At 37.2% G+C, this 14,003-nt stretch overlaps 1 protein-coding gene across 1 annotated transcript in view; it reads right to left on the bottom strand.

Annotated features, from left to right (window-relative positions):
- The window catches only part of CHRNA7 (cholinergic receptor nicotinic alpha 7 subunit), a 509,577-nt gene that overhangs the window by 52,495 nt on the left and 443,079 nt on the right, over positions 1-14,003 (bottom strand). The window contains exons 6-7 of the mRNA XM_053717538.1: positions 12,716-12,883; positions 2,648-2,842 (exon numbers count right to left, since the gene is read on the bottom strand). Coding sequence (XP_053573513.1) covers positions 2,648-2,842; positions 12,716-12,883 — 363 coding nt within the window. The remainder of the gene's footprint in view (positions 1-2,647; positions 2,843-12,715; positions 12,884-14,003) is intronic.

The following is a 14,003-nucleotide window of genomic DNA, read 5'->3' as shown; positions in this document are numbered from 1 at the left end:
TTCTCAAACAATTACTACAAGGTCAAGAACAAAACTAAGAGAAAGATGGGAGGTGGGAGGGATTTTAAGCTTTGATATGGGTTCTTGACATCCTCCTAGTGGCGGGAAGTATATCCCATATGTTAAAAAGGACTGTGGACTATCATCATTTCACAAAAAAAAACATTACCTGGGACCCCTAAACTTAATTAACAGCAATGGTGGCACTTCCCTGCAATTAAAAGTATCCACAGTCCTCTATGTTATTAAACATACTTGCCCCTATACCTCCTTTTCATTCTTGACACAGTAACCAATTCCTGCCTACAATACACAATGTTCTTCATCTTAAACCTTACTGACTCTTAACCTATCCTCCAGTGGTAAATTTCCCCATTACCAACAAAACCTCCACATGAGATCCTCTGAAGTAAATTCCCATTAACTCCTAATTCTCTGCACTATCCACCAATTGCAAATCTCATAATACATTACATTACATCTCACAATACATTTACCAATATTGAAATAACCAGTTCTCCTTGCTTCAAATTGTATAATGCAGTATAAAAACCATTGGGGCTAAAACACTGCTTCCCACAATGTTGCTGCCGTTAGGTCACTTTTGGCGTAGGTTAGAGTTAGGTATTAAGATTACTATTAGGACTAGACCCATTGTATTCACTCAGTATATGTTAATAGAGAATTGCAGGGAAAGGTGCTCTAAATGGTAATAAGTAAAAATTACAGTAAACTGACAAATTCACAGTTTTTTTCGGGAGGCAAACTTCCCCATTACCAAAAAAACAACCGAATGAGATTATCTCAAGTAAATCCCAATTAACTCCTAATTTTCAGCACTGTCCACCCATTGCAAATCTCATAATACATTATTTTACCGTAACCCTGCAAAAATAAAATCTTTCAAAAAGGAGAATCAGTTTAGTAGTCCACTGGAAGAATATATATGCTCCAGCCTTTTTTGGCTGGCATCAACAGGTCTTTTCTCTGAACCAAAACTTGGCATATTCCACACCATTAAACCAATCTCCTTACCAATAACTGTTTAAAGACCGACAATTTCATCTGTCTTGTTGTCCAAAAATCCTCCTATCCTCCATGTTAAAAAATATGATTTCTCAAATTTATAAAATAAATATATTAACTCAATTTATTATAGTTTGTAGTGATATAGATTCCAAAGATGGTAAATCTGATCATTCATTTATTTATTAAAAGGTTAGGAGAATTGGAAATAGATACATTAATTAAAGTAAGTGTTGGGACTTGCATTTTAGAAAAGCCCATTTAGGGCTAGATTACGAGTGGAGCACAAATTAGCGCTCCCGCAATAACTTCTCTAGAGAGAGGCTTTTTGCTTGCGTCGGTTTGTGCTTGTATTCTGAGTTGAAATTAAAATGTTTTTAATATCGTGACCATGTTAACGTATTCCCCCATAGACTTCAAGGGAGGGTGAAAAGTGGAAAAAAACACCCTTACAAGCATGATTAACCAAGTGTGCTAAGAAATATTAATATTTCCCTTTCCAATGTTCTTCACATAACAAAATATGTTTTATTCTTAATTTATTCTATATACATATTTGATTATATATAAGTAAAGATATACAGTATACAGATATATAAAGGAATAACTAGATTAAAAAAAAACTAAGAATATATTCCCCTATGTGAAGAACATTGGAATGTCAAATATTTACAGTAAATATAGCTAAATATGATTTTTCATGTTTTCAGCTACTTGACTGCAAAGGGCTCCAATGCACTATATGTGTATACATATGTATTTCTGTGTTTATATGTGTAAATATGTCTGTAAATACATATATACACATATAAAAAACATAAATACATATATACACATATAAAAAACATAAATACATATGTACACATGTGTGTGTATATATATATATATATATATATATATTTATATATATATACACACACACACACACACATATACACATTTAGACATGTATATGTAGGCATCTCTATGATAACTGTGCTGAACAATATATATTTTGATGTGTTTTGTGCAACTTTTTAGTCGAAGGTAACACCTAACCAGAACTCTGAAGTCACACTAACCTGACGCATGTTAAATTCAATTGCGCTCAAGCGAATGCATTAGCTTTCAACTCGTAATACACATGCTACTTTCAGACACGCAAAGAGATTCAATATACCCCTTATCACTCACATACAATAGTTAGAGCACCACTCGTTACCAATCCCTTAATTGTGAACCATGGCCCTGCATTACTAATAGTTTCCTTAAGTCACTATGACCACACATAACCCACATGCATAAAGCAGTTTCTGTGTGCACTTGTTTGCTTTATATCTGTAAGAGTAAGGTTATATATATATATATATATATATATATATATATATATATATATATATATATATATATATTCTACAATTCTGAAAAAGGAATCAGATAACATTTTGGACAAAACAAAATGTCAAACATGCACTGAATAAAATATTCCAAAGCTGCTGTATTTTTTTAAGCTATTATGGAATCATTTCTGTGTGATATCTGTACTTTCTACATTATCTCCCATGTGAATTCTAAGATCTATAGGTCAAATCTCAAAACATTTAGTTCCATAAAAGTGAATTCTGTTCCTGCTAATGTTTACCTAGTGAGATCTTCTCTCCTGAGTCTGCTGGAAGCAAGAAAACTAGTAGAGCAAGTGCAGATATCAGGACACATGGAATGAGAAGATTAAGTCCATAATACAATGTTCTGCGCCTCATAATTATGGTAAAAGTCACATCTGGGTATGGTTCTTTACAGCATTCATAAAAGCTCTCACTCCTTTTTCCAGGAACTCCTGTAATAAAATTAAAACACAATAAATATACAAATATTCTTTGTTAAATCTCTTATATATACCCTACTTAAAACAATAAGAAATATATACAACTAATAGTGCACGTTAGTAGTTTCTCAGCCACAAAAAGCTCCATAAACTTGCATTGGGATTAGTAAAACTTTACATAAGAGTGAACTTTAGAATTAATGAGATATTATCTGATGTATTTTTGTATATTAAGATATATGGAGGAATCCCCTCACACCAGTTCCCTTCAACATGTATTGTTATTTTCTTTGACTACCCCAATACAGAAACAGCTAGTTCTACAGGTTTCAAATTGTGTAATGCTGTATGACAACCAGATTGAGGCTAAAGCACTGCTCCCCACAATGTTGCCACCATTAAGTCACTGTTGGGATTGCTAAAACAATACTTTAAATGTCACCAAAATTCAGGCTTAGGTTAGAGTCAGGTTTTTAGGTTATTATTAGGACTAGACACTGTGGGGCATATTTATCAAGCTCAGAATGGAACTTGATGCCCCGTGTTTCTGGGGAGCCTGCAGGCTCGCCAGAAACAGCAGTTATCAAGCAGCGGTCACAAAGACATCGCCGGAAATCAACCCGATCAAGTACGATCGGGTTGATTGACACACCCCTGCTGGCGGCCTATTGGCCGCGAGTCTGCAGGGGGCGGCATTGCACACAGCAGCTCTTGTGAGCTGCTGGTGCAATGCTGAATACGGCGAGCGTATTCAGCACTTTCAGTAGCACTAGTAATGAAAATAATTGTGAGGAAATAATTATATCCATAGAACTATCCAAAATATTAATTGAGTTTCTACTTCATAAAAAATATAGGCATATTCAAACAGCTTTTTGGTTCTTATCTGCCATCATTATTTAAATTTGTATGTTTAATCTTAAAATAATATAATGTATATATTATCAACCACTGTATGCAATTTACAAAAACAATTTGACAAGTTATTTAAAATTGAGGTTTATGCTCTATGCTAAACTTTCTATATATTTATGCACTAAGGAAAATAAAGTGGTGTGCTGAAACAATAATCATTAAACTCAGTTGTAAATATTGTAGAAAATCTTAACACATAAGTGAAAATTGTATATAAGTGATAAATCATATATAAACAATGATATACTCATATATTTTCTGACTAGGTGATTGTCACTTTCACTGCCCCAGGGTAACAACTGCCTAGAATAATGCAATTATCTAAAATACAATTTTTCTGTGAGGACAGCACTGCATAGGGACTGAAATAACAGAATGGAACTTGTTGACTCACAAAGCATAAACTTTGACACAAGACAACAACAAAAAAATTGTGGAGAAATCACATACATCTTTAAATTGAACATGTAAACGCTTAACAACATGAATTTTAAACACTAAGCATTGAATGCATTTAGTATAATGAACATTGCAAACAGGGTCAATATTCTTTTGTTAGTTCATTTTATTTTAGTCTTAGAAAATAACTCTGTAAGAATAAAGAATCATATGTTACTTTTAATTCATTCATGTATTTATCCTGTTGAAACCAGGAGACATCTATGAAAATCAACATTCAAATGTTACTTCAATCAACTTAATCAATGTTCCTTTTTTTTTTTAAACGACAAAGAAAAAAAAACAACCAATAATGTTGAGGCTGTTATATCACATCAACATACTTCTTTGGTCTCCAAGTTAGAGGACTGAATAACAAATAGGTCCATTTCTTAGAGTAATAAGAAATAGTTATCAGAACAGTTCCCCAAAACTATTGACAATAATAAACCAGCTACAGGATCTAACAGAATATGCCACCAGAATATACACCATAATAAATCAGTACTGCGACCAGTGCGTAATGAGTAAACACTAGCACTGGTTTTTCATAGCATTGTTTTATAGGTCAGGATAGAGAAAATAGATTTTGAAAATTCTAATGACTGCACTAAAAGTAAAGAATGTAGCCAAACAACTACATCTATATTATTCTAAACTTCTAACCTGAAGTGCCTCTATATAAACAGCCTATCAAGTCCTAAGTGATTTGTCTTTACTGTATAATCTTCTTTGAGGTAGTTGTCTCAGGAGCTTCTTCCTCTGGGTACAATTTTTTTTAAACTAGTAATTTAAGTTCCAGATGTGTTCTTGCATTCTAAAGTTATGAAATCTTTCCTGACTATAAGATGCAATTTCCTCAAATCTCTGAACCTGCTTCCTTGATCTATTGGTTACATCCATACATACTGTATATCTGGTGCTTAATGCAAAAATCAAAACTTCAGGTTTGGCTGGAAAGGCAAAACAACATAAAATATATATGTATAAACTAAATTTGAAATTGTTTCATTCATGATTCAGATAGAGCATGTCATTTTAAACAACTTTCCAATTTACTTCTATCATATAATTTGTTTTGTTCTCTTCATAGACTTTATTGAAATGGAGACCTTGGTAAATTCAGAAGATGCTGATTGGTGGCTACACATATATGCCTCATGTTATGGGTCTCCCAATACATTCAGCTAGTTCCCAGTAGTCAATTTCTGCCGGCATCTAAACTTACATTCTTGCATTTCAAAGATACCAAGAGAATGAATAAAATAAGAGTAAATTAGAAAGTTGCTTAAAAATTCATGCTCTATCTGAATCACGAAAGAAAACATTTGGGTTCAGTGTCCCTTTAAAATGGCATTTAGCTCATTTGCATTGCCCTTAAAAGGGCATTTTGTTCTTTTTAAAAAGCCCAAACCCTAATCTAAAAGAGAAAAAACCTAACACCAGCCCCCGACGATCCACTTACAGTTTCGAAAATCTTCATCCAGGAGGCGAGGTCTTCATCCGTCCAGGTGGTGTCTTCTATCTCAATCCAGACGGCATCTTCTATCTTCATCCTGGCGGCGTCTTCTATCTTAATCCAGACGTCATCTTCTATCTTCATCCCGGCGGTGTCTTCTATCTTCATCCCGGCGGTGTCTTCTATCTTCATCCCGGCGATGCTGAGCGGGTCCATGCTTCAAGACATCCAGCAAGCAGCAACCTCTTCATACGGTCGCTGCCGTAGACTAAGAGGCCTATTTATCAAATGTCTGTTGGACCTGATCCGACAGTGCGGATCAGGTCCGACAGACATCGCTGAATGCGGAGAGCAATACGCTCTCCGTATTCAGCATTGCACCAGCAACTCTTGTGAGCTGCTGGTGCCCCGCAGATTGGCCGCCAGCAGGGGGTTGCCAATCAAACCGATCGTACTCGATCAGGTTGAATTCCGGCAATCTCTGTCCGCCTCATCAAAGCAGGCGGAGAGGGTTATGGAGCAGCGGTCTTTAGAGCTCTGCTTCATAACTGCTGATTCTGGCGAGTCTGAAGACTCGCCAGAAACACGGGCCCTCAAGATCCATTTGGAGCTTGATAAATGGCCCTCAATATCTTCAATGCAAGGGAGCCTTTTCAAAATGGCGTACCTTGCATTTCTATTGGCTGATTTGATTTTTGAAATTCAAGTCAGCCAATAGAATGAGAGCTACTGAAATCCTATTGGCTGTTCAAATCAGCCAATAGGATGAGAGCTGCTGAAATTCTATTGGCTATTCAAATCAGCCAATAGAATTTCAGTAGCTCTCATCCTATTTTAGATTAGGGTTTGGACTTTTTTAAAAGAGCTAAATGCCCTTTTAAAGGCAATGCAAAGAGCTAAATGCCCTTTTAAGGGCAATGCCCATAAAAAATGCCCTTTTCAGGGCAATGGGTAGCTTAGGTTAGAGTTAGTTTTTTTATTTTGGTGGGTTGGTTGGGTGGTTTGTATTTTTTTCTTTAGAATGCCCTATTGGTAGTTTATTGTAGGCTAGGTTTTTTTTATTTTGGGGGGCTTTTTTAATTCTATAGGGCTATTACATTAGGTGTAATTGTTTTTATTTTGGATAATATTGTTTGTTATTTTTTGTAATTTAGTGTTTGTTATTTTTTGCAATTTAGTGTTTGTTATCATTTGTAATTTAGTATTTTTTTTGTAATTTTAGATTTTTTTTTTTAGTAGTGTTAGTTTTTTAAATGTGTAATTTAGTTTTTTTAATTGGTAGTTATTTTAATTTTAGTAAAATAGTTGTTAGCTTAATTGTTAGATTAAATTTAGGTATTTTTAATTTCACAGGTAAATTTTTATTTATTTTAAGATAGGGATATTGTAATAAGTTAGGGGATTGTTAGGTTTAGGGGTTAATAGTTTAATTTAGTTTTTTTGTTATGTGGGGGGCTGGCGGTTTAGGAGTTAATAGGTTTATTTAGTGGCGGTGATGTGGGAGGCCAGAGGTTTAGGAGATAATAACTCAATTTAGTGGTGACGATGTAGGGGAGCGGCGGAATAGGGGCTAATAACTTTTATTAGTGGCGGTGATGTCAGGAGCGGCAGATTAGGGGTTAATAATTTTAATATAGTGTTTTACAGTGCGGGAGGGTGGCGGAATAGGGTTTAATAGGTAGTTTATGGGTGTTAGTGTACTTTGTAACATTTTATTTACTGTGGTCAGTAAGAATGAGCACTGGTATGCTAGTACCCTCGAGAAGATGCCTCCATTCCTTGAGTGCCAAAATTATGGCCAGTACTTCTATGTAGCCAATTTCATAATTGCACTCCGCTGGAGACAATTTCATAGAGAAGAAACCGCACGGATGCAAGGAACCTTCAGGCATAGGACGTTGAGACAAGAGGGCACCTACACCAGTCTCAGATGCATTGACCTCAAGAACGAAAGGCAGGGCAGGGTTAGGATGAGCCAGTACTGGAGCAGCAGCAAAAGCAGTCTTAAGACTATCAAAGGCCTTAATGGCAGTAGGTGACTAATGGAGTGGATCATTCTCTTTATGGGTCATGTCTGTGATAGGTTTGACCAAGGAAGAAAAGTTTTTAATAAACATTCTATAGTAATTGGCGAACCCGAAAAAATGTTGAATAGAGCAAAAACTAACTGGGCGAGGACACTGCAGAACTGCAGACAACTTGTCAGGATCCATGGAGAACCCTGCAACGGAGATAACATAACCTAGGAAGGTTACTTGAGTCTGATGGAACTTACATTTTTTGAGTTTACAAAACAGGCCGTTCTCACGTAATCTCTGAAGAACCCGTGTAACATCAGAACGATGAGCCTCAAGCGTGGGTGAGTGTATGAGGATGTCTTCTAAATGCACCACAAGACACTGTTGCAACATATCTCGTAGGACATCATTAATAAATTCCTGGAAAACAGCAGGAGCATTAAATAGGCCAAAGGGCATTACAAGATACTCATAATGCCCACTCCTGGTGTTAAATGCTGTTTTCCATTCGTGGCTCTCCTTGATCCTAATGAGATTGTACGCTCCTCTCAAATCAAGTTTAGAAAAGACCGTAGCTCCCTTGAGGCGGTCAAAGAGTTCCGTAATGAGCGGAATAGGGTAAGCATTCTTAATCATAAGATGATTAAGACCCCTATAATCGATGCATGGTCTTAACTCACAAAGAAGAAACCAGCCCCTGCAGGAGAGCAGGATTTGCAGGTTATCCCCGTGACAGAGCATCGGCAACATACTCCTCCATAGCACAATTCTCCACAACAGACAGAGGGTAAACCCGGCCCCAAAGAGGAATGGCTCTGGGTTGCAGGTTTATGGCACAATCCTAAGACCAGTAAGGAGGCAACGTACCGGCATGCACCTTGTCAAAAAGGAACTCTTGGTAATCCTCTGGCATTGAGATACCGAAGAAGTGCACAAGACTTTTACTGGTTTCCGAAGACAAGTGGAAATACATTGGAGGGTTTCAAAATGGAGAGCCCCAACAGCCATGGATAATGGAGCGGTATCGTGAGTAACGAGTGCGGGCTGAAGGGGCCTGCCATCAGTGGCCTCAATAGCAAGTGGAACAGACTGAGGCAAAACAGGAATGGAGTGCTTTGATGCAAAAGCACTGTCAATGAAATAGCCCGCAGCACCGGAGTCAACAAGAGCCTGGGTGACTATGGAGGAGTCCACCCAGGAAAGGACAACTGTGACCAAAGGTTTCTCCTTTAGCGGTTCTGGGGACGAGGATAAACCACCCAAGGTCTGCCCCTGACAGGACCTTAGGTGTGAGCGTTTTTCCGGCTGTGTAGGACAAGACTTCAAAAGGTGGCCCTGTAATCCACAATAGAGGCAGAGCCTCTCCCTCCTCCTAAAGGCCCTCTCTGCTGCGGAGAGACGCGTGAATCCCAACTGCATCGGCTCAGCAGTACCTGGTGACTCGGGACCAGGAGGCATGGGTGGGAATGAACACGTAGGAGACACGGAACAGGAGGCTTCCACAAGCGCTCCTTGAAAGAGGGTCTCTCTCTGAGTCTGATGTCAATTAGGATCAAAAAAGACACCAAAGCCTCAAGATCCTTTGGTAAATCTCTGGCAGCAACTTCATCTTTAATTGCATCAGAGAGCCCATGAGGCGGCAATACAGGCTTCATTGTTCCAACCTACCTCTGCGGCAAGCGTACAGAACTCAATGGCATACTGAGCAACAGATCTCGTACCTTGCTGAATGGACATGAGTCGTTTAGCAGCAGAGGAGGAGCAAGCCGGGAACATCAAATAACCTTCAAAAGGAGGCCACAAATTCAGGATAATTTGAAATCACAGGTTTATTAGTCTCCCACAAGGGATTATCCCAGGCAAGAGTTGTGTCAGAGAGTAACAAGATGAGAAATCCCACCTTAGCTCTGTAAGAGGGAAACGCCTGAGGTAACATCTCAAAGTAAATGCCCACCTGGTTCAAAAACCCTCTGCACTGAATAGGATCACCTCCATATCACTGAGGTAGAGGTCCAGAACTGGACATGCTCCTGGTAGGGCAACATAACATATTCACATATCTCAAGCGTTACCATACAACGTGGGCTGACTCACAATAAGACTTCAGTTTTATTATAGAGTATCATAAGTGTAAAACGGACAGTAATGGTCCCCTCCCAGCTATGTAAGAAAAAGATTAGGGTATCTATTCAACTAAGGTTAGGGCTAGGGAGGAGGTAGCTCTATAGTTTTATGGGGTAGGGGGAAGCAGTGGGCAAGAGCCGCTCAAAATAGAGTAGGGGGGGATGGGGGGGCGGAGCCAATTAGTATGTCAAGTTTGTAAGCAGAAGTTGCTCAGGGTATAGTAATTTATATGCATAGTTGAGGGGCTATCAATAAGATAAATAAGGGTAGGTCTCAAGAAGGTTATGTGGGAGGGGGGGGATATTGGTATGTATGGGATATAAGGGGTTTCTGGGAGAGCTCCTCTCCTGGGGAAATGTCAGCTATAGACGATGCGGGAAAAAGGAGAAGGGGTATGACCCGCAGACAACCAGTACCGGCGGGAAATGGAGGAGAGGGCTCAACAGTAACAGTGTGTGGGCAGTGTAGGCAATACCTATGAGATATATATTTTCTAACAAGCAAGTCATACTATAATATATCCATGTTAACAGTACCAATTTATATGCTTAAGGAACTTAACTGAGGATCATGGAGAGTCTGTACTAACATGACACTTGAATTATATCACTCCAGGTAACATAAGTAAAATTCTTAGCACACCACACTGCCTCGGCCGCTGGCAGTGCGGGAGGATGCCAAGATATACTGGGGTCTCTGGGAGCAATATTCTAATGTAATGCAACATGACCTAACACTTTCCACCATAATCCCCGTAACATAAGGATGCAACCATGTACAATTATAGAAAAGAAACACTCATATCCTCACAGCCAGTAACCCCCAACATTGTTACAGCTAGGGATAGGGATAGTTAGCATATGTAACATCAGCGTATTGCAGTTATATTGGCAAATTGTAGGGCTATAGGCAAATATGTCCTAGCAAGATAAAATTATGCATCAGAGTTTACTATTGTAATAGCAAATATAGTGGTATGGAAACATATTAAATGTATGCTGATAGTAAGGCTTTAAAAGTGAGGCCCCCTCTACGATGCAATAGTGTTTTGGACAGGGAATCTAAGTGCTGGATTGAGTCCGCGCTAGTTGCAAGAACCTGTAGAGCTGTATTAGGAGCTTAACTGTTATTGTATGGAGGTTTAAACCTAATTTAACCCCAATAGTACCAGGCAATATGTGGTATGAAAATCTATATGCTAACTGCAAAAATGATAGGACTTGTGAGACAGCATAGAAATAGTTAAAATTCAACAAGCATGCACCAAATATATGCCAGTAGATAGCAAAACCATCACAAAACATTTAGCGGATTTTGTACAAGCTGAACATAACCATATAGCATTTTATAATAATAATCCATCCATAATCTTTAATGTTATCAATATGCATGGGTCAAATTTTTGGTTTGACTGAATTTTTCGTTCTGAATATTTAAAATTCTTTTTATTTCAAATATTTGGTGCCTCTTGTTATTCGTTGTTTGTCTTGTTTAAAACAGACAGAATACCAACAATTTTTGGAACATTTACATTAATTTTCGTTAAACGAATGTAAATGTTCTAAAGCTACAGGTGAAAAAGCTCCTCTCCTTCACAGAGCCCTGGCCGCACTAATCGGAGGCTTAACGTGGTGGCTCCCAGGGCTGCACTATAGGTTTTTGTGAAGAGGAGGAGGAGTAGGTTAGCACAGCTCTCCAGTGCACTAAAGGTAAGTATTTTAACTATTTAAAGGATACGCGTTTCAAAAGAACGCTTCCTCAGAGGAAGCGTCAGGGGTCACTTGGAGAAGCCTTGTCTCTCCTGTTTTAAACTGCTTGCCTGATTCCTTTATTTTACCTATATCGTCACTAGTTCTGTTGAAACTCTGCTGTGCGTATATTCTCTGTACAAGTTAAAATAAAATAGCTCCCGGATTGAAGGGGCTTAGTTGATACTTACTTTCTGCCTGCTGTAGTACTTACCTTATTTACTCTATCAATATTCAGGTTTAAATATTTTTAAATTGCATTGCTGGTATCAATGGTTTTGTGCTCAAATAAAGATACAGTATGAATGTGTTTTAATAATTAGCAATACATTATCCCTGTTGATATTCTTATAGAACAGTAATCACCAACCCTCTAACCTAGGGGTGAGCAAACCTTTTTTAGTTGTATGCTCTCTTTACAATTATATAATACTTGTCTCTCTCTCTCTTTTGCACACACCCTGGGGCATAAAACCTTAAACCATACCTTATATTTCTAATTGATTCATTACAAGGTTCTTATGTAGATTATTTTACTGTTCTCTCCCCCATCCTTTGTTCTTTTCTTTTTTAAAGGAAATGAATACTGCAGAATTTTCTTTAAATTTGGTGCTGTATTCGTTTTAATATTCATTCCGTGAAAATGATATGAATATACCCGTGTTTCGTTAACAAATTTGCAATCTTAACAAAACGAATGCTCATGTCTAGTTATTAATCTGTATTTTGGTAAGTAGGTAGTGAGATAGTGATTGCACATAACTTTATTAGATAAGGAGGCTCTGAATCAGGGGATTATACTTGTCTGTGTATGCAACTGTTGCAAGCAGTTCTCTTTGGTACATTGGTGCAAGACTGTTATATTCTTCAAGACTATAAAGAGGTCTTACATGAAGAGGATAATTTAGACAGTTTAATGGTCAGTCCTCTTGTCAGGGCTAGACAGTCCAAAGGAGCTTCTGCAATGTATCAGCACAATGTTTATAAATGTTCACATAAGTTTACTTGTATTGTTAGAAAAGAGTAAAAAAAACATTAGTAAGTGACTAACAGCAATGGAAAAAATGAAAACACTTATTTAGTGTAGTGAAGATGCTTTACATTTGTAATCTGTCATAGGTCATGTGATTAGTGATGTCATTGATAATGGTATATGTGCTTAGTTACGAGGAATTAAACATACCTACAAGATCCCACTCTCCATTCGATATATACTCAGATATGTCTGCTTCATTCATCTGCAGGTCCAGTGACCAGCCACCATACGTCCAAGATCCAAACTTAAGCTTGCATTTCTGAATATCAAAAGGAAACCAGCGCACATCTATATAGCATGAGCTCTTGAAAATGCCTAAATATATATTATTTAGGAAAATCAAGGAAAAATGTTACAAGCAAAATAAATGCGTCAACAGTTTTAAATCAGAACTTAGTTACATGTAAAACAAAGAACTTCATTATACAATTATATCAGATAATGCATTAAACACTTAATTTCAAATGAGAAGTAGATATTGTTAGACAATTTCAAAGCTACTTCCATATCCCCTTGCCTATATATCATATGACAGCCATCAGCCAATTACAAGATGCATATATGTATATACCGTGAACTCTTGCACGTTCACAGTGTGCAGATGATGCCTCAAAAAGTGTGCATATAAAAAGAGTGAGCACATTTTGATAATGAAAGTAAATTGAAACATTTTTAAAATGGCATGTTTTAAGTGAAACCTGAAAGTTTAATTTTTCCATCCCTTTAACATGGACCAATAAGCCATTTTAAATCCATACAATTAGCTCTATAGTTGGTTATTGTGCATACATTTTACACCATTTTAAAGGGACATGAAACCCAATTTTTTTTTTCTTGCATGATTCAGATATAACATGCACTTTTAATCAACTTCTTTATTTACTTCTATTATCAAATTAGTTTTGTTGCTCAGAACTCATCTAATGAGCCTTTGACGAGGCATGTGTGCAGCCACCAATCACCAGTTAGCTCCCAACAGTGCCCTGCTGTTGCTGAACTTTTCCTAGGTATGCTCTTCAACAGAGGATACAAATAGAACAAAGCAAATCTGATAATAGAAGTTAAATTGAAAGTTGTTTATAACTATCTGAATCATGAATGTTTCATTTTGAGTCTGACCTCATTAACTTACTGCAATCTATTGTGGCAAGTAATAACAGTAACACATTTTGAATACCCACGTATCTCTTTTTACAGTACAACAGTACATAGATTGTTATGTATTTTTACACATTATTGCTTCCATTTATAAGCAGTTTATTTATGTCTAAAAGGTAGCTAAATATACTTTCTTAAACATAATATTACCAGAAAACACAGCCTATTTTTTCTACCATATATTATGATTTATAATAACCTTTTGTTACAAGACAAGTGTGGAAGACTGAAACTAGAAACAGTTTACAGATAGCTAAAACAGCAATCATTGTTATTG

This window comes from Bombina bombina, chromosome 6 (genome assembly GCF_027579735.1).
Source record: "Bombina bombina isolate aBomBom1 chromosome 6, aBomBom1.pri, whole genome shotgun sequence".
Lineage (NCBI taxonomy): Eukaryota > Metazoa > Chordata > Amphibia > Anura > Bombinatoridae > Bombina > Bombina bombina.
Note: the sequence above shows the minus strand (reverse complement) of the source record. Positions and strands in the feature narration are given on the sequence as shown.